The 19627-nt window shown below is 37.6% G+C and overlaps 1 protein-coding gene across 4 annotated transcripts in view; it reads left to right on the top strand.

Moving 5' to 3' along the window:
* Positions 1-19627, top strand: part of WNK3 (WNK lysine deficient protein kinase 3) — a 164472-nt gene that overhangs the window by 109382 nt on the left and 35463 nt on the right. For all 4 annotated transcript variants that reach the window (XM_078065306.1, XM_078065307.1, XM_078065305.1 and 1 more), the window contains one exon: positions 11298-11445. In XM_078065306.1, the coding sequence (XP_077921432.1) occupies positions 11298-11445 (148 nt within the window). The remainder of the gene's footprint in view (positions 1-11297; positions 11446-19627) is intronic.

Here is a 19627-nt window from a genome sequence, read left to right on the forward strand (position 1 = left end):
TCCTTCCCTGTCATACTCATATTCCCAGTGGTTGAGCCCTGCAGATTCTCCTGCTATGCCTGTGGTGTGAAATCAAAATAGGGGCCCCCACAATGCTGAACGAGGGCTGGTTGTCCCCCCAGGTTCTCTTTTCCCACTGGAGGTACTGGAGGCTCGGGTACTATGCTGGTGTGGGGTAGGGGCAATGTGGCCGATGTATAGCCACTTCTCTTACACTTTTTTTTTTTTTTAGACGGGGGAGAGAGAGAGAGAGAGAGAGAGAGTGAGCACGAGCAGGAGGTAGGGTCAGAGGGAGAGGGAGAGAAAATCTTAAGCAGGCTCCATGCCCAGCACGGAGCCCGACTTGGGGCTTGATCTCACAATCCTGAGATCATGACCTGAGCTGAAATCAAGAGTCAGATGCTTAACCAACTGAGCCACCCAGGTGTCCCTTCTCTTACCCTTCTAATCCAGTCTGACTTGGTCTCTGTGGTGCAGAGGGGTGCTTCAGCCATACCCCCATGTTCTAGGAATCTTTCAGTGGTGTCTTCTTCTTGAATAGTTATTAGTTGTTCTTGTGAGCAAAGTCAGAAACAACCTATGTTGCCATCTTGGTGATGTCACTTCCTGTGATTGTGCTTTATTTTTATAATTTCCATTAATTCTCTTTTAATATCTCTATTTTTCTATGAGATTTTCTGTTTTTGCATTTGCTTCAAGAATATTTGTAATTGCTCATTGAAGCATTTTGATGATGGCTGCTTTAAAATCCTTATCAGATAGGGATACCTGGGTAGCTAGTCGATTAATGGTCTGCCTTCGGCTCAGGTCATGATCCCAGGGTCCTGGGATCGAATCCTGCATCAGGCTCCTTGCTCAGCGGGAAGCCTGCTTCTCCCTCTGCCTGCCGCTCCCCCTGCTTGTGCTCTCTCTCTCTCTCTCTGACAAATAAATAAATAAATAAAATCTTTAGACAAAATAAAATCCTTATCAGATAAATCCATTATCTGATTTATCCTGGTGTTGACATCTCTTGATTGTCTTTTTGCATTCAAATTGTGATTTTCCTGGCTTTTGGTATGATAAGGAATTTTCATTTGTCTTCTGGACATTTTGGATATTATTTTGGGAGACTCTGGATCATATTTAAATACTCTATTTTAAGGGGGCACCTGGCTGGCTCAGTCAGTAGAGCATGCGACTCTTGATCTCAGGGTCATGAGTTCAAGCCCTGAGTTGGGTGTAGAGCCTACTAAAAAAAAATACTCTATTTTAGCAGGCAGTTACCCTATTTAGATGCATAGGTTCTGATCTACTTTTGTGGGCTGTGGTTCTAATGATAATTTAGTTTTCAGAGCCCTTGTAGTACTAGTTCTGTCTGGTTGGTTCACCTGACACCACTGGGCCCCATTGCTGCTGCCCCAGGCCAGAACTCCAGGCCGCATGCTACTGGTGGAGCTCCCTCCAATGTTACTAGGGGAGGGGAGGAAAGGGCCCACCTGAGACCTTCTGCTGGGTTGGGGGTCAGGAGACCACTGGACTTGTGCTGCTTTTGCCTTTGAGCTGAGAGTCAGGAGACACTGAGCCTGGACTATCTTGTCGTTGGGTGGGTAATTGGGACATGCCAAACTGCTTTGTTTTTCCTCGAGTCCTGGGAGTCCCTAGCTAGTCCACCTTCATATTTTCATCCTTCAGTATCCAGATGTGATTGTCTACTCTATTATTTCCACATTATTTAGTTGGACTTAAGAGGTAGGAAGAATGGAGAGAATTGGATTTCTGCCATCTTGTCCCAAACCCTGAACTGGTATTTTAAGATTACTTTGAAATGTGAATGATATAGCCCCATTGACTAGCATTATGTCCCTTTTATCTTTTGAAGGTGTTGTTACTGTTATTTCTTTGTATATTAAGAAACTAAGAGCAGTATTAATGTATCTTCTTCCACCACTTGTTTTTTTTTAAAGATTTATTTATTTGAGAGGGAGAGAAAAAAAGTGAGTGGGGGAAGGGGCTGAGGGAGAGGGAGAGAGAGAATCCTCAAGCAGACTGCCCACTGAGTGTGGAGCCCTATGTGAGGCTTGAACCCAGGACCCTGAGATCATGACCTGAACTGAAACCAAGAGTCGGACACCTAACCGACTGAGCCACCCGGGTGCCCCCTTCCACCACATGTATTTATACAAAGTTTTTTCACATGGACATAGGAAAAATTTTAGGAGTTATTTTTATATCTTCTTTCATATCTTTATACAAATACTTCAGGAGTAGTTTCTAGGAGAAAGGACTTTACCTAAAAAATTAATTTAAAAGATATGTGTTTGGTGCTAACAGATCTTCTCATTTAATTTTCAAATGTGTTTATTGGAAATTTTGTAAGTTTTTCAAACTTATTAAAGAAAAAGCTGAAAAATGCCCTGACACAGATAAACTGAAAGATAGCGGCCCTTTCATAATCATATTGACGTGAACCTGCAAGATATAACTAGTTAAAATTAATCACATTGAACCATTTTAATATCATTCATTTTTGTTTTTTTACCAGAATTGTAGTGTATTTTATTTTATTATTTTATTGAGGTGTAACTGACGTACAAACTTATATTAAATATACAACATATTGATTTGATATTTGTGTATATTGCAAAATGATCACCACAATTAAGTGTAGTGAACATCTATCACCATACATAGTTACAGAATTTTTTTCTTGTGATGAGAACTTTTAAGATCTAATCTCTTAGCAGCTTTGAAATATAATACAATATTATTAACTATAGTCACCATGATATACATGACATCCCAGGAATTACTTATTTTATAACAGGAAGTTTCTATCTTTGACTGCCTTCACCCATTTTGCTCAACCCATTTCCCACCTCTGGCAACCTGTGGCAATGATTAATTAATCATTAATCTGTTTTCTGTATATAGGAGTCTTTTTTTTTAATTCCACATATAAGTGAGATCATATGATATTTGTCTTTCTCTTTCTGACTTATTTCCCTTAGCATGAGAAGTATAAAGAGGAAAATAATAATATCTTGAGGGTCCATTCATGCTATTGAAAATAGCAAGACTCCATTCTTTTTTATGGCTGAATACTGTTCCTCTGTGTGTGTGTGTGTGTGTGTGTATGTGTACAGACGTGTGTATGTGTAAACATGTATAAACCACATTTCCCTTTTTCCTTTAAATATAAGTGTTTTTATTTTATTTTCTATTTTTTTAACATTCAGTGTTTTATTAGTTTCAGGTGTATAATATAGTGATTCAGCAATTCCAAACAATTCCTAGTACTCACTACGAGAAGTGCACACCTTAATCCCCATTACATTTTTTTTTTTAAGATTTTATTTATTTATTAGAGAGACAAGAGAGAGATAGGGGCAGTGAGCATGAGCAGGCACGAGCCAGGAGGAGAGAGAAGCAGGCTCCCTGCTGAGCAGGGAGCCCGATGCAGGGCTCGATCCCAGGACCCCGGGATCATGACCTGAGCCGAAGGCAGACGCCTAACCAACTGAGCCACCCAGGCGCCCCTCCCCATTACATTTTTAACCCATTTCCCCCCACCCACCTCCTTCTGGTTAACACTTTGTTCTCTATAATGATAAGTCTGTTTCTTCATTTGTCTTTCTCTCATCTCTGTATTTTTGTCACTTTGCTCATTTGTTTTGTGTCTTAAATTCCACATATTAGTGAAATTATATGGTATTTGTCTTTCTCTGTCTTACTTCACTTAGCATTATACTCTCTACCTCTATCCATGTCATTTCAAATGGAAAGATTCCATTCTTTTTTATGGCTGAATAATATTCCATTGTATATATATACCACAACTTCTTTATCCATTCATTAATGGAGAGACAGTTGGGCTACTTCCATAATTTGGCTATTGTAAATAGTGCTGCTATAAACATGGGGTGCATGTATCTTTTTGAATTAGTGTTTTGCATTCCTTGGATAAATTCCCAGTAGTGCAATTACTGGATTATAGGGTAGTTCTATTTTTAAATTTTTGAGGAACCTCCATACTATTTTCTGTAGTGGCTATACCAGTTTGCATTCCCACCAACAGTGCAAGAGGGTACCCTTTCTCTGCATCCTTGCCAACATCTGTTGATTCTTGTGTTGTTGACTTTAGTCATTCCAACAGGTGTGAAGTGATATCTTATTGTAGATTTGATTACATTTCTCTGATGATAAGTGGTGTTGAGTATCTTTTCATGTGTCTGCTGGCCATCTGGATGTCTTTGGAGAAATGTCTGTTCATTTCTTCTACCCATTTTTTAATTGGATTATTTGTTTTTTGGGTGTTGAGTTTTATAAGTTCTTTATATATTTTGGGTACTAACCCTTTATTGAATATGTCATTTGCAAATGTCTTATGGTATTCAGTAGGTTGTCTTTCAGTTTTGTTGATTGTTTCCTTGGCTATAGAGAAGCTTTTTATTTTGATGTAGTCCCAGTAGTTTATTTTTGCTTTTGTTTCCCTTGCCTCAGGAGACATATGTAGAAAGAAGTTGCTAGGGCCGAGGTCAAAGAAGTTACTTCCTGTGTTCTCTTCTAGGCTTTTTATGATTTTAGGTCTCCCATTTAGGTCTTTCATCCATTTTGAATTTATTCTTGTGTATGGTGTAAGAAAATGGTCCAGTTTCATTGTTTTGCATGTTGTTGTCCAGTTTTGCCAACATTATTTGTTGAAGAGAATTTCTTTTTCCTACTGGATATTCTTTCCTGCTTTGTCAGAGATTAATTGGCCTATAGTTGTGGGTTTATTTCTGAAATTCTATTCTGTTCTATTGATCTATGTGTCTACTTTTGTGCCAGTACTGTTTTGATCACTACAGCTTTGTAATATAACGTGAAGTCCAGAATTGTGATGCTTTTTCAAGATTGCTTTGCCTATTCAGGGTCTTTTGTGGTTTCATACAAATTTTAGGATCATTTGTTCTAGTTCTTTGAAAAAAAATGTTGGTATTTTGATAGGGATTGCATTGAATCTGTAGATTGCTTTTTGTAGTATAGACATTTTAACAGTATTTGTTCTAATTATCAGTATGGAATGTCTTTCCATTTCTTTTTGTCATTTTCAATTTCTTTCATCGCTGTTTTATAGTTTTCAGAGTACAGATCTTTTACCTCTTTGGTTAGGTTTATTCCTATGTATCTTACTATTTTTCATACAACTGTAAATGGGATTGGTTTCTTAATTTCTCTTTCTGCTGCTACGTTATTGGTGTATAGAAATGGAACAGATATCTGAGGCACCTGGGTGGCTCAGTCGGTTAAGTGTCTAACTCTTGATTTCAGCTCAGGTCATGATCTCAGGGACCTGGGATCAAGCCCCACACTGAGCATGCTTAAGATCCTCTCTCTTTCTCCCTCTGCCCCTCCCCCTGCTTGTGCTCTCTCTCTCTAAAATAAATAAATCTTTAAAGAAGAAAGAAATGCAACAGATATCTGTATATAGATTTAGTATCCTGCAACTTTACTGAATTTCTTTTCAGTTCTAGCAGTTTTGTGGTAGAGTTATTTAGGATTTCTATATACAGTATCATGTCATCTGCAAATAGTGAACGTTTTACTTCTTCCTACCAATTTGGATGCCTTTTATTTTTTTGTTGTTGTCTGATTGCTGTGGCTTGACTTCCAGTAGTATCTTGAATAAAAGTGGAAGAGTGGACATCCTTGACTTGTTGCTGACCTTAGGAGAACATTCTCAGTTCTTCCTCATTAAGTATGATGTTACCTGTGGGTTTTACATAGATGGCCTTTATTATGTTGAGGTATGTTTCCTCTAAACCTATTTCATTGAGAGTTTTTATCATAAATGGGTGTTGTACTATGTCAAATGGTTTTTCTGCATCTATTGAAATGATCATATGGTTTATTCTTTCTCTTATTGATGTGATGTAATGTGTTGACTGACTTGCAAATATTAAACCACCCTTACAATCCAGGAGTAAATCCCACTTGATTGTGGTGAATGATTTTTTTAATGTACGGTTAGATTCGGTTTGCTAGTGTTTTGTTGAGGATTTTTGCATCTATATTCATCAAGGATAAAGGATATTGGCCTGTGGTTCTCTTTTTTAGTGGTGTGTTTATCTGGTTTTGGTATCAGGGTAATGCTGGCTTCATAGAATGAATTTGGAAGTTTTCTTTCCTTTTCAATTTTTTGGAACAGTTTGAGAAGAATAGGTATTAACTCTTCCTCAAATGTTTGGTAGAATTCGCCTGTGAAGCCATCTGGTCCTGGACTTTTGTTAGTTGGGAGTTTTTTGATTACTGACTCAATTTCTTTGCTGGTTATCCGTCTGTCCAAATTTTCTATTTCTTCCTGTTTCCATTTTGGGAGTTTATGTGATTCTGTTAATTTGTTCATTTCTTCTAGGTTGTCCAATTTGTTGCATATCATTTTTCATAATATTCTCCTATAATTGTTCATATTTCTGTGATGTTGATTATTTCTCCTCTCTTATTTGTGATTTTGTTTATTTGGGTCCATTCTCTTTTCTTTTTGCTAAGTCTGGCTAGAGGTTTATCAATTTTATTAATTGTTTCAAAAAACAGCTCTTGGTTTCATTGATCTGTTCTATTTTTAAAAAATTTTTATATAATTTATTTCTGCTCTAATCTTTTTTTTTTAAGATTGTATTTATTTTCTGACAGAGAGAGAGACAGCGAGAGAGGGAACACAAGCAGGGGGAGTGGGAGAGGGAGAAGCAGGCTTCCCACCGAGCAGGGAGCCTGATGCAGGGCTGGATCCCAGGACCCTGGAATCATGATCTGAGCCGAAGGCAGACGCTTAACGACTGAGCCACCCAGGCGCCCCTATTTCTGCTCTAATCTTTATTCTTTCCTTCTGCTGGTTTAAGGTTTTGTTTGTTGTTTTTTTCTAGCTCCTTTAGATGGAAGGTCAGGTTGTTTATTTGAGAGTTTTCTTGCTTTTTGAGGTACGCCTGTATTGCTATAAACTTCCGTGTTAGAATAGGTTTTGCTGCATCCCAGAGGTTCTGGACCATTGTGTTTTCATTTTCATTTATTTCTATGTAATTTTTTATTTCTTCTTTTATTTCCTGGTTTAGCCATTCATTGACTAGTTACATGTTATTTAACCTGCATATATTTAGTCTTTCCAGATTTTTTCTTGTGGTTGACTTCTAGTTTCATAGTGTTGTGGTCAGAAAAGATGCATGGTATGACTTCAATCTTCTTGAATTTGTTGTGGCTTGTTTTGAGAGCTAATATGTGATCTATTTTGTAGGTTGTTCAGTGTGCACTTGAAAAGAATGTGTATTCTATTGTTTTAGGATGGAATGTTCTGAATATGTATGTTAAATCCATCTTTTCCAGTGTCATTCAAAGCCATTGTTCCCTTGTTGATGTTCTTTTTTAAAAAAAGATTTTATTTATTTGAGAGAGTGAGAGAGAGAGAGCATGAGCAGTGGGGAGGGGCAGAGGGAGAGGGAGAGGCACACTCCCCACTGAGCAGGGAGCCCTACGTGGAGCTCTATCCCAGGACCATGAGATCATGAGCTGAGCCGAAGCCAGATGATTAACTGCCTGAGCCACCCAGGTGCCCCAGTGTTCTGTTTAGATGATCAGCGCATTGATGTAAGTTGGGTGTTAAAGTACCTAACTATTGTATGGTTATTGATTATTTATATTTGTTATTAACTCTTTCTTTTTTTGCTCATACATTGGGTGCCTAGATATTTAAAATTGTATCTTTTGGTTGGGTATCCCCTTTATGATTATATATTGTCCTCCTTTTTCTCTTGTTAGTCTTTGTTTTAAAGTCTATTTTCTCTGATATAAGTATTGCTCTTCCATCTTTCTGTTGACATACATTTTCATGATAGATGTTTCTCCACTCCCTCATTTTCAGTCTGTTGGTGTCTTTAGGTCTAAAGTGAGTCTCTTGTAGGCTGCATATAGGTGGGTCTTATTTTTTTATCCATTCTGTCCCCCTATGACTTTTGATTGGAGCATTTAGTCCATTTACCTTCAAAGTAATTATTGAAAATGTATTGTCATTTTATTCTTTGTTTTGTGGTTGTTTCTGAAGATTTTTTTCTGATCCTTTATTGTTTTTATCTCTTTCATCATTTGGTGATTTTCCTTATTGATATATTGGGATTTTTTCTCTTTGTTATTTACATATTTATTAGTGGTTTTTGTTATATGGTTACCATTAGGTTTGTGTATGACATCTTCTGCATGTAGCAGTCTATATTAATTTGATGATCGTTTAAGTTTAGACCCATTCTTTACTCTTCTCCCCACATTTTAGGAATATTTTGTCATGTTTCACATATTTACATATTTTACATGTTTTCCATTTATTTTGTGAATACCTTGACTGAATTTTTACAGAAATACTAATTTTTACTGCTTTAGTTTCCTACCTTTATACTTTCACTTTGAGTCTCCCCTTTCCACTCAGGGAGTCCCCTTTAATATTTTTTACAGAGCTGGTTTAGTGGTCATGAACTCCTTTAGTTTTTATTTGTCCAGGAAACTCTTTATCTCTTCTTCTATTCTGAATAGTAGCCTTGATGGATAGAGTATTCTTGGCTGCGGATTTTTCTCATTCAGCGCTTTGAACCTATCATGCCACTCCCCTCTGGCTTGCAAAGCTTCTGCTGAAAAATCCCCTGCTTATCCTTATGGAGTTTCTCTTTTATGTTACTATCTTCTTTTGCCTTGCTGCTTTAAAAAATTTTTTAAATATTTTATCTATTTATTTGATATATAGAGAGAGAGGGAGGGAAAGGGAGCAGAAGCAGGGGGGTTGCAGAGGGAGATGGAAAAACAGGCTTCCTGCTCCAGGGAGCAGGGGCTCAATCCCAGTACACCAGGATCATGACTTGAGCTGAAGACAGACGCTTAACTGATGAGCCACCCAGGTGCCCCTTAAATTTTTTTCTTTATCACTATTTTTTTGCCAGTTTAATTAGAATATATCTTGGTATGGATCTCTTTTAGTTGATTTTGTTGGCGTTCTCATGCCTCCTGGATCTGTATATCTGTTACCTTCCCCAGATTAGGGAAGTTTTCAGCTATTATTTCTTCCAATAAATTTTCTATCCCCTTTTCTCTCTCTTCTAGGACTCCTATAATATGAATGTTATTACATTTGGTGGAGTCACTGTGTTTCCTAAGTCTATTTTCATTTCTCATAATTCTTTTTTCTCTCTTGTTCAACTTGATGACTTTCCATTATTCTGTCTTCTAGGTCACTAATTTATTCCTCTACTTCTTCTGTCCTGCTCTTCATTCCATCAAGTGTGCTTCTCATTTCATTTACTGAGCCTTTTATTGCTGCTATGTTATTCCTTATTTCTGTGTTAAGGGTCTCACTGATGTCCTCCATTCTTTTCTCAAGTCCAGTGAGTATGTTCGTGATCATTACTTTAAATTCTCTATCAGACATGTTATGTATTTCTGTTTTACTTATGTTTCTGGCTGTGGCCTTGTCCTGTTCTTTCATTTGGGATAAATTTCTCTGTCTTCTCATTTTACCTACATTTCTGTGCCTGTTTCTCTGTTTTAGGAAAGTCAACTACATCTTCTATTCATGAGGGTAATGGCCTTATGATGAAGAGATCCTGTAGTGCCTTGCCCAGTAGTGTCCCTTGTTCCCCAGGGCCTGGTGCTTACAGGAGTGTCTCCAGTGTGTGCTGTGTATGCTCTTATTTTGTCCTAGCCACTTTATCCTTCAGGCCAGTTGTTTGCAGAGGCTCTGTTTGTGTGTTGTGGGCAGTGTTTGGTTCCTTGCCTGAATGTGGCATGTTTTAACTAGGTGTGCTCTGGTCTGTTTGTGAAATGAGACCTGATCTCACTGCCACTATAACTGAGGCTCTGCAAAACTCCTGCGTCAGGAAGCATTGTGTGAGCAGGGTTTGGGGCCAATCTTCTGGGGGAGGGACCCTCCAAGGTGGGATTGAGGCAATGGAGACTGGGAATGGGGGTTCCACTAGAATGTGGGGGTTCCACTAGAATGTGGGGCTTGGTATAAGCATGTCAGGTCAGGATTGTCAGAATTGTGCTGGTTCCTGTGGTGGCCCTGTGCTTACACTTAGGTCAGGGGAAGGAAATGGTACTGCCTAGTTCTTTTCTTCCTGGAGGTTTCTCTCTGTGAACCCTGCCTATCTGGGATGTGGTCTAAAATGAACAAATAACCTCCCCACCGTGTACCCCAGGTGCTCTTCATATCACTGTTGCCACACTGTATACTCATAGGTTGTTTGCCTGCCTGCTCTGCAAGAGTAGCACAATGCCCTCTGGGTTGTATGCCAGCCAAGTCCAGTGACCTTTAAAACTCCAGGCTTTATGCCCTGCTGGTGGCTGAAAGTCATGAAATTTGGTCCCTCTTGCTTTCCAAGCCAGTTGTTATGGGGATTTGTTTTCCCATGCATTCCCCTGTGTGTTAGTCTATCTAACCCTTTTCTGTGACTACTGCTTCCTTCCCACCCCAGTGGCCATGATCTGATTCTCAACCAAACATGCCTTCACACTTTCTATCTTCTTAAGTGTGGCTTCTTCTCTACCTTTAGTTGTGTAGTCGTTCTTCCAGTCTTCAGGTCCATTTCTGGTGTATTTTGGATGATTTGATAGTTATCTGGTTGTATTCATGGGACAGGCGAGTGTAGGGTCCTCCTACTCCACCACCATCTTCTAACAAACCACTACCACATTTTTTTAAATCTCATTTTCATTTTTTGTTCTTTCTCCTACCCTGTTCCTGTCTCCCCCACTTGGTTTGTCTATGCCCTTTTGAGTCCAACCCATAAACAGGTATATTTTGAGTGAAAATTGTTTGTTAGAAGTTTTATTTGAACACATTAATAATATACCCAAAAACAAACAAGATAAAATTGATCAAGAGCATCCTTCGATAAAAGGTTCCACAGAGGTCCATCAATGACAGTGTTTTTCTTTCATTCCCACTAATGTCAGGTGATTGCCAAATAAATACATATTATCTCAGTTTTTCATAACTTTGAAAAACATCTTTATTGAGATAAAATTCAAATACCATTAAATTAACCAATTTAAAGTGTACAATTTGTTTTTTGTATATTCTCAGACATTATATTTCTTATTTATTTTCCTTAAACTCATTATGTATTATTTTATAATTGGAGTTTTTCTAGAAGTTTACCATCAGAATGGAATTATTCTAGACATCATAGAATTTCAGATGTTAATTCTCATTTGGGTTAAATACTGGGCTTTGAGAATCATGGAATAATGTTTTCTCTGAGAAATTGAATAGGACTTGCTTTTGTTTTTTTTCTAATAACTAGTTTGAATCCTGATGTGGCAGCTGTGAAGGAAAACATCAATACCCCTGATAACCCCTGTGGAAATGGCAAACAAGATCGGATCAAACAAAGAAGAGCTTCCTGTCCTCGACCAGAGAAGGGGACTAAATTCCAACTTACTGTCCTTCAGGTCAGTGTGTAAATATTATTTGGTTAAGAGTGTGTGTAGAGGTCTGTGTTGACAGGTCGGGGCCATGTTGCTTCAGACATGAGTATAGAGCATTGTGAAATGCTAACGTCTCCATTAAAATTTTTTCTGATAAAAATATTATGTACTAGGAAATATAGGCCAAATACCAGGAAGAAAATAAAAATCACTTTTTACCACCTCTCAGAGATAGTTCCTATTAATGTTTTAGTTTTCATCTTTTTTTCCCTGTATGTATTGTGTAGTATTTTACATTATTAAGGTTATAACAGTACTAGTAATAGTAGCAAATTTATTGTATTCTTTTGTTAGGCACCCTAAATGTTATGCATTTGTTTTATCATTTAATCTTTCAGTATCCCTGTATGATAGATGTTAGTATACTCATCTTTATAAATGAAGGTGCTGAAGATTAGAGAGGTAAAGTAATTTGCCTACGGTCATTGAATTAGCAAGTGATAGAACGGAATCCAGTTCAGACTTTAAAGCTGATATTTCTAACCAATGTGATATACGTTTTGGATAGATGCTTAAACTTACATATATAATTTCCTATTCTTCCTTTTTCTTTTGCTGAACACACACACATGTACACACACACATGTACACATATATATTAATTTTATTAAGTTTTTAATTTTAATTCCAGTATGGTTAACATAGTGTTATATTAGTTTCAGGTGTACAATATGCAGTTGTGTACATTACTTAGTGCTCATCATGATAAGGGTACTCTAATCCATATCATCTATTTCACCCATTCCCCCATATACCTCCCCTGTGGTAAACATCAGTTTGTTCTCTATAGTCTGTTTCTTGCTTGTCTCTCTCTCTTTTTTTCAATTTTTCATTTGTTTCTTAAATACCACATATAAGTAAAATGTTATGTTACTTGTCTTTCACTGACTTATTGCACTTAGCATTACACTATTGGGCGCCACCTATTTTGTTGCAAATGACAAGATTTCATTCTTTTTTATGGCTGAATGATATTCCATTGTATATATATATATCACATCTTCTTTATCCATTCATCAATCGATGGACACTTGAGTTGCTTCCATATCTTGGTTATTGTAAATAGTGCTGCTATTAACATAGGGGTGTATATATCCCTTTGAATTAGTGTTTATGTATTCTTTATGTAAATACCCGGTAGTATGATGGCTGGATCATGGGGTAGTTCTATTTTGAACTTTTTGAGGAACCTCCATATTGTTTTCCACAGTGGTTACACCAGTTTGCATTCCAAGCAATAGTGCATGAGGGTTCCTTTTTTTCCACATCCTTGTCAAGAACTGTTTTTTCTTGTGTTGATTTTAGCCATTCCAGCAAGCATGAGGTGATAGCTCATTGTAGTTTTGATTTGCATTTCTGTGATGATGAGCATCTTTTCATGTGTCTGTTGGCCATCTTAATGTCTTCTTTGGAGAAATGTCTGTGTCTTCTGACAACTTTGTAATTGGATTGTTTGTTTTTGTTGTGTTGAATTTTATAAATTCTTTTTTCTTTAAGAGATTTTATTTATTTATTTGACAGAGAGACATAGTGAGAGAGGGAACACAAGCAGGGGGAATGGGAGAAGCAGGCTCCCCGCTGAGCAGGGAGCCCGATGCAGGGCTTGATCCCAGAATGCTGGGATCCTGACCTGAGCCGAGGGCAGACGTTTAATGACTGAGCCACACAGGCACCCAGAGTTTTATAAATTCTTTATATATTTTGTATACTAGCCCTTTATCAGATATGTAATTTGCAAATATCTTCTCCCATTCCATAGGTTGCCTTTTATTTTATTTTTTTAAAGATTTTATTTATTTATTTTGACAGAGAGAGAGAGAGAGAGAGAGAGAGAGAGAGCACAAGCAGGGGGAGGGGCAGAGGCAGAGGGAGAAGCAGGCTCCCCACTGAGCAGGGAGCCTGAAGTGGGGCTCGATCCCATGACCCCAGGATCGTGACCTGAGCCGAAGGCAGACGCTTAACCAACTGAGCCACCCAGGTGCCCCCATAGGTTGCCTTTTAATTTTGTTAATTGTTTCCTTTGCTGTGTAGAAGCTTTTTATTTTGTTGTAGTCCCAGTAGATCATTTTTGCTTTTGTTTCCCTTTCTTCAGGAGATATAACTAGAAAGAAGTTGCTAGTGCTGATGTCAAGAAGTTACTGCTTGTCTTCTCTTCTAGGATTTTTGCAGTTTTAGGTCTTACATTTAGATCTTTAATACATTTTGAATTTTTTTTGTGTATGGTGTAAGAAAGTGGTGGAATTTCATTCTGTTGCATGTTGCTGTCCAGTTTTTCCAGCATCATTTTTTGAATAGACTGTCCTTTACCATTGGATATTGTTTCCTGCTTCGTTGAAGATTAATTGATCCTAAAATTGCGGGTTTACTTCTGGATTTTCCATTATCTTTCATTGATTTATGTGTTTGCCAGTACCATAGTGTTTTGATTAATGCAGCTTAGTCGTATAACCTGATGTCTAGATTTGTGATGCCTCCAGCTTGCTTTTCCTTTTATTTTTATTTTTTAAAGATTTATGTATTTATTTTTTTTAGAGAGAGAGTGTGAGTGTGAGTGGAGAGAGGGGCACAGGGAGAGGGAGAGAGAAAGAGAAACAGACTACCTGCTGAGCATGGAGCCCAGTGTGAGGCTTGATCTCACAACCCTGAGACCATGACCTGAGCTGAAATCAAGAGTCGGACACTTAACCGACTGAGCCATCCAGGCACCCCTGCTTTTCCTTTTAAACATTGATTTTTGTGTGTATGTTCATCAGGGATATTGGTCTATAGTTCTCTTTCTAGTGGTGTCTTTATCTGATTTTGGTATCAGGCTAATGCTTGTGTCAGAGTAAATTTGCAAGTTTTCCTTTCTTCTCTATTTTTTGGAAAAGTTTGAGAAGAATAAGTGTAAGTCTTCCTTAAATGTTTGGTAGCATTCACTTGTGAAGCCATCTGGACCTGGACTTTTGTTTGTTGGGAGTTTTTTGATTACTGACTCCAATTCTTTGCTGGTTATCTGTTCAAATTTTCTATTCCCTTCTGTTTCAGTTTTGGTAGTTTATATATTTGTAGGAATTTATCCATTTCTTCTAGGTTGCCCAATTTCTGGCATATGCCAGTTTTTCATAATATTCTCTTATGGTTGTTTCTACGTGTGGTGTTGGTTGTTATTTCTCTTTGCTAATTTGTGATTTTATTATTTGAGCCCTTTTTCTTTTTTTCTTGATAAGTCTCAGTAGAGGTTTATCAGTTTTATTAATTTTTTTCATAGAGCCAGCCCTAGCTTTCACTGGTCTGTTCTATTGGTTTTTTTTTTTTTCAGTTTCTATATCATTTATTTCTGCTCTAATCTTTATTCTTTCCTTCTGCTGGTTTAAGGTTTTGTTTGTTGTTTTTTTCTAGCTCCTTTAGATGGAAGGTCAGGTTGTTTATTTGAGAGTTTTCTTGCTTTTTGAGGTGCGCCTGTATTGCTATAAACTTCCGTGTTGGAACAGCTTCTGCTGCATCCCTGAGGTTTTGGACCATTGTGTTTTCATTTTCATTTATTTCTATGTAATTTTTTATTTCTTCTTTTATTTCCTGGTTTAGCCATTCATTGACTAGTTACATGTTATTTAACCTGCATATATTTAGTCTTTCCAGATTTTTCTTGTGGTTGACTTCTAGTTTCATAGTGTTGTGGTCAGAAAAGATGCATGGTATGACTTCAATCTTCTTGAATTTGTTGTGGCTTGTTTTGAGAGCTAATATGTGATCTATTTTGTAGGTTGTTCAGTGTGCACTTGAAAAGAATATGTATTCTGCTGTTTTGGGATGGAATCTTCTGAATATATGTGTTAAATCCATCTGTTCCAGTGTGTTATTCAAAGCCAGTGTTTCTTTGTTGTTGATTTTCTGTTTAGATGATATGTCCATTGATGTAAGTAGGGTGTTTAAGTCCCCTGCTATTATTGTATTATTATTGATAAGTTCCTTTATGTTTGTTATTAACTGTTTTATGTATTTTGGTGGTCCCATATTAGGTTCATAAATATTTACAGTTATTATAGCTTCTTGTTGGATTGTCACCTTTATTATTTGTCATGTCCTTTTTTGTGTCTCTTTACATTTTTGGTTTTAATGTCTAGTTTGTCTGATATAAGTAATGCTATTCTGGTTTTTTTTTTCACTTTGGAAGTTCCAAGGGTTTTATTTATTATTTTTTTTATTATTATGTTATGTTAATCACCACACATTACATCATTAGTTTTTGATGTAGTGTTCCATGGTTCATTGTTTGCGTATAACACCCAGTGCTCCATGCAGTACGTGCCCTCTTTAATACCCATCACTGGGCTAACTCATCCCCCCATCCTTCTCCCCTCTAGAACCCTCAGTTTGTTTCTCAGAGTCCATAGTCTCTCATGGTACGTCTCCCCCTCTGATTCCCCCCCCTTCATTCTTCCCTTCCTGCTATCTTCTTCTTTTTTTTTTTTTTTAACATATAATGTATTATTTGTTTCAGAGGTACAGGTCTGTGATTCAACAGTCTTACACAATTCACAGTGCTCACCATAGCACATACCCTCCCCAATGTATCACCCAGCCACCCCATCCCTCCCACCCCTCACCACTCCAGCAACCCTCGGTTTGTGTCCTGAGATTAAGAATTCCTCATATCAGTGAGGTCATATGATCCATGTCTTTCTCTGATTGACTTACTTCACTCAGCATAATACCCTCCAGTTCTATCCACGTCGTTGCAAATGGCAAGATTTCATTCCTTTTGATGGCTGCATAATATTCCATTGTATATATGCACATCTTCTTTATCCATTCATCTGTCAATGGACATCTTGGCTCTTTTCATAGTTTGGCTATTGTGGACATTGCTGCTATAAACATCGGGGTGCACGTACCCCTTCGGATCACTACATTTGTCTCTTTGGGGTAAATACCCAGTAGTGCAATTGTTGGATCGTATGGTAGCTCTATTTTCAACTTTTTGAGGAACCTCCATACTGTTTTCCAGAGTGGCTGCACCAGCTTGCATTCCCACCAACAGTGTAGGAGGGTTCCCCTTTCTCCGCATTCCCGCCAACATCTGTCATTTCCTGACTTGTTCATTTTAGCCATTCTGACTGGTGTGAGGTGGTATCTCATTGAGGTTTTGATTTGGATTTCCCTGATGCCGAGCGATGTTGAACACTTTTTCATGTGTCTGTTGGCCATTTGGATGTCTTCTTTGGAAAAATGTCTGTTCATGTCTTCTGCCCATTTCTTGATCGGATCATTTGTTCTTTGGGTGTTGAGTTTGATAAGTTCTTTATAGATTTTGGATACTAGCCCTGTATCTGGTAAGACATTTGCAAATATCTTCTCCCATTCTGTCGGTTGTCTTTTGGTTTTGTTGACTCTTTCTTTTGCTGTGCAAAAGCTTTTTATCTTGATGAAGTCTCAATAGTTCATTTTTGCCCTTGCTTCCCTTGCCTTTGGCAATGTTTCTAGGAAGAAGTTGCTGCGGCTAAGGTCGAAGAGGTTGCTGCCTGTGTTCTCCTTAAGGTTTTTGATGGACTCCTGTCTCACATTTAGATCTTTCATCCATTTTGAGTCTATTTTTGTGTGTGGTGTAAGGAAATGGTCCAGTTTCATTCTTCTGCATGTGGCTGTCCAATTTTCCCAACACCATTTGTTGAAGAGACTGTCTCTTTTCCATTGGACATTCTTTCCTGCTTTGTCGAAGATTAGTTGACCATAGAGTTGAGGGTCCATTTCTGGGCTCTCTATTCTGTTCCATTGATCTGTGTGTCTGTTTTGTGTCAGTACCATACTGTCTTGATGATTACAGCTTTGTAATAGAGCTTGAAGTCCAGAATTGTGATGCCACCAGCTTTGCTTTTCTTTTTCAACATTTCTGTGGCTATTCGGGGTCTTTTCTGGTTCCATACAAATTTTAGGATTATTTGCTCCATTTCTTTGAAAAAAGTGGATGGTATTTTGATAGGGATTGCATTGAATGTGTAGATTGCTCTAGGTAACATTGACATCTTCACAATATTTGTTCTTCCAATCCATGAGCATGGAACGTTTTTCCATTTTTTTGTGTCTTCCTCCATTTCTTTCATGAGTATTTTATAGTTTTCTGAGTACAGATTCTTTGCCTCTTTGGTTAGATTTATTCCTAGGTATCTTATGGTTTTGGGTGCAATTGTAAATGGGATTGACTCCTTAATTTCTCTTTCTTCTGTCTTGTTGTTGGTGTATAGGAATGCCACTGATTTCTGGCTTTCTTTTGACATCCATTTGCATGATAGATGTTTATCCATCCTGTCACTTTTGATCTTCATATGTCTTTAGATGTAAAATCGGTCTCTTGTAGGCAGCATATAGATCGGCATTGTTTTCTTATACATTCTGTTACCTATGTCTTTTCACTGGAGCATTTATTCCAGTTATTATATTGAAAGTAATTATCAATTACATATCTATTAGATATGTATTTATTGCATTTTATTACTTGTTTATGGTTGTTTCTGAAGATTTTCTCTAACCCTTTCTTGTGTTTTTCTCGTTCATGTATTGCTCATTTTTAGTGATATATTTGAATTTCTTTCTCTTTACCTTTGAATATTAGTGGTTTTGATATATGATGTGATGTTTGATATATGATAAATTTGATATAACATCTACTGCATATTGCAGTCTATGTTAGGTTGATGGTCGTTTAAGTTTGAACCCATTTTTTACTCCTGTCCTCCCCATGTTTTAGGTATATGTTAGTTCATTTTATCCTTTTTTTAGTGAGTTCCTTTACTGATTTTTTACAGAAATACTCATTTTTACCACTTTTCTCTTTTCTACATCTCTACTGTCACTTTTCCGTTTTTTTACTTTTAAAGATTTATTTGTTTATTCATTTTGGAGAGAGAGAGCGCACGCAAGTGGGGGGAGGGACAGAAGGAGAGGGAGTCTCTAGCAGACTCCCTAGGGACTCAGTCTCAGAACCCTGAGATCATGACCTGAGCCGAAATCAAGAGTCGGATGCTCAACTGATCCACCCAGGAGCCCCATATACTGTCACTTTTGCTTTCTCTTTTCTGCTCAGAGTCCTTTTTAATATTTCTTACAGGGTTGGTTTAGTGATCATGAACTGCTTTAGTTTTTGTTTGTCTGTGAAACTGTATCTCTTCTTTTATACAGAATGATAGTTTTGCTGTATAGAGTATTCTTGGCTGCAGATTTTTCCCCTTCAGCACTTTGAATAGATCATGCCACTCCCTTTTGGCTTGCAAAGTTTCTGTTGAAAAATCTCCTGCTAGCCTTATGATTTTTCCTTTGTAAGTTAAGGATTTCTTTAGTCTTACTGCTTTTGAGATTTTTTTCTTTGTTACTACATTTTGCAAATTTAATTACAATATGTCTTGGTATCAGTCTGCTTTTGTTTATTCTTTGGGGGGTTCTCTGTGCCTCTTGGATCTGGATTTTGCTTCCTTCCCCAGATGGGGATGTTTTTTAACGATTATTTCTTGAAATAAATGTTCTTCCCCCACCCCTTTCTCTCTCTTCTTCTTTTGGGCCTCTTGTTATTTGAATGTTATTACATTTGATGGATTCACTGAGTTCCCTAAGTCTATTCTTTTGTTGCATAGTTCTTTTGTCTCTCTTTTGTTCAGCTTGATTCCTTTCTACTACTCTTTCTTCCCAGTCACTAATTCATTTCTCTGGTTCTTCTGTCCTGTTGTTCTTTCCATCATGTGTGTTTCTCATTTCATTTATTGTGCCCTTTATCTCTGCTATGTCTTACTTTATCTCTGTATTAAGGGTCTCACTCATATCTTCCACTCTTCTCAAGTCCAGTGAGTTTCCTTATCATTTTTTGCATTCTCTATCAGGCATGTTACTTATGTCTCTGGCTATGGCCTTGTCCAGTTCTTTCATCTGGGATAAGTTTTTGTCTCCTCATTTTTTTCTGGCTCTCTAAGTCTGTTTTTGTGTGTTAAGAAAGTCATCTGTGTCTTCTGCTCTTGAAAGTAGTGACTTTATGAGGTGCCTGGGTGCTGCAGTGGGTTGGGCATCCAACTCTTGGTTTCGGCTCCGGTTTTGATCTCAGGGTTGTGATGTTGAGCCCCATGTCGAGCTCCACATCAGACTCCCTCATTTTAGGAAAAGTCCTCCAAGTCAGTCCAAA

Source organism: Halichoerus grypus, chromosome X, assembly GCF_964656455.1.
Source record: "Halichoerus grypus chromosome X, mHalGry1.hap1.1, whole genome shotgun sequence".
In the NCBI taxonomy this organism is placed as follows: Eukaryota; Metazoa; Chordata; class Mammalia; order Carnivora; family Phocidae; genus Halichoerus; species Halichoerus grypus.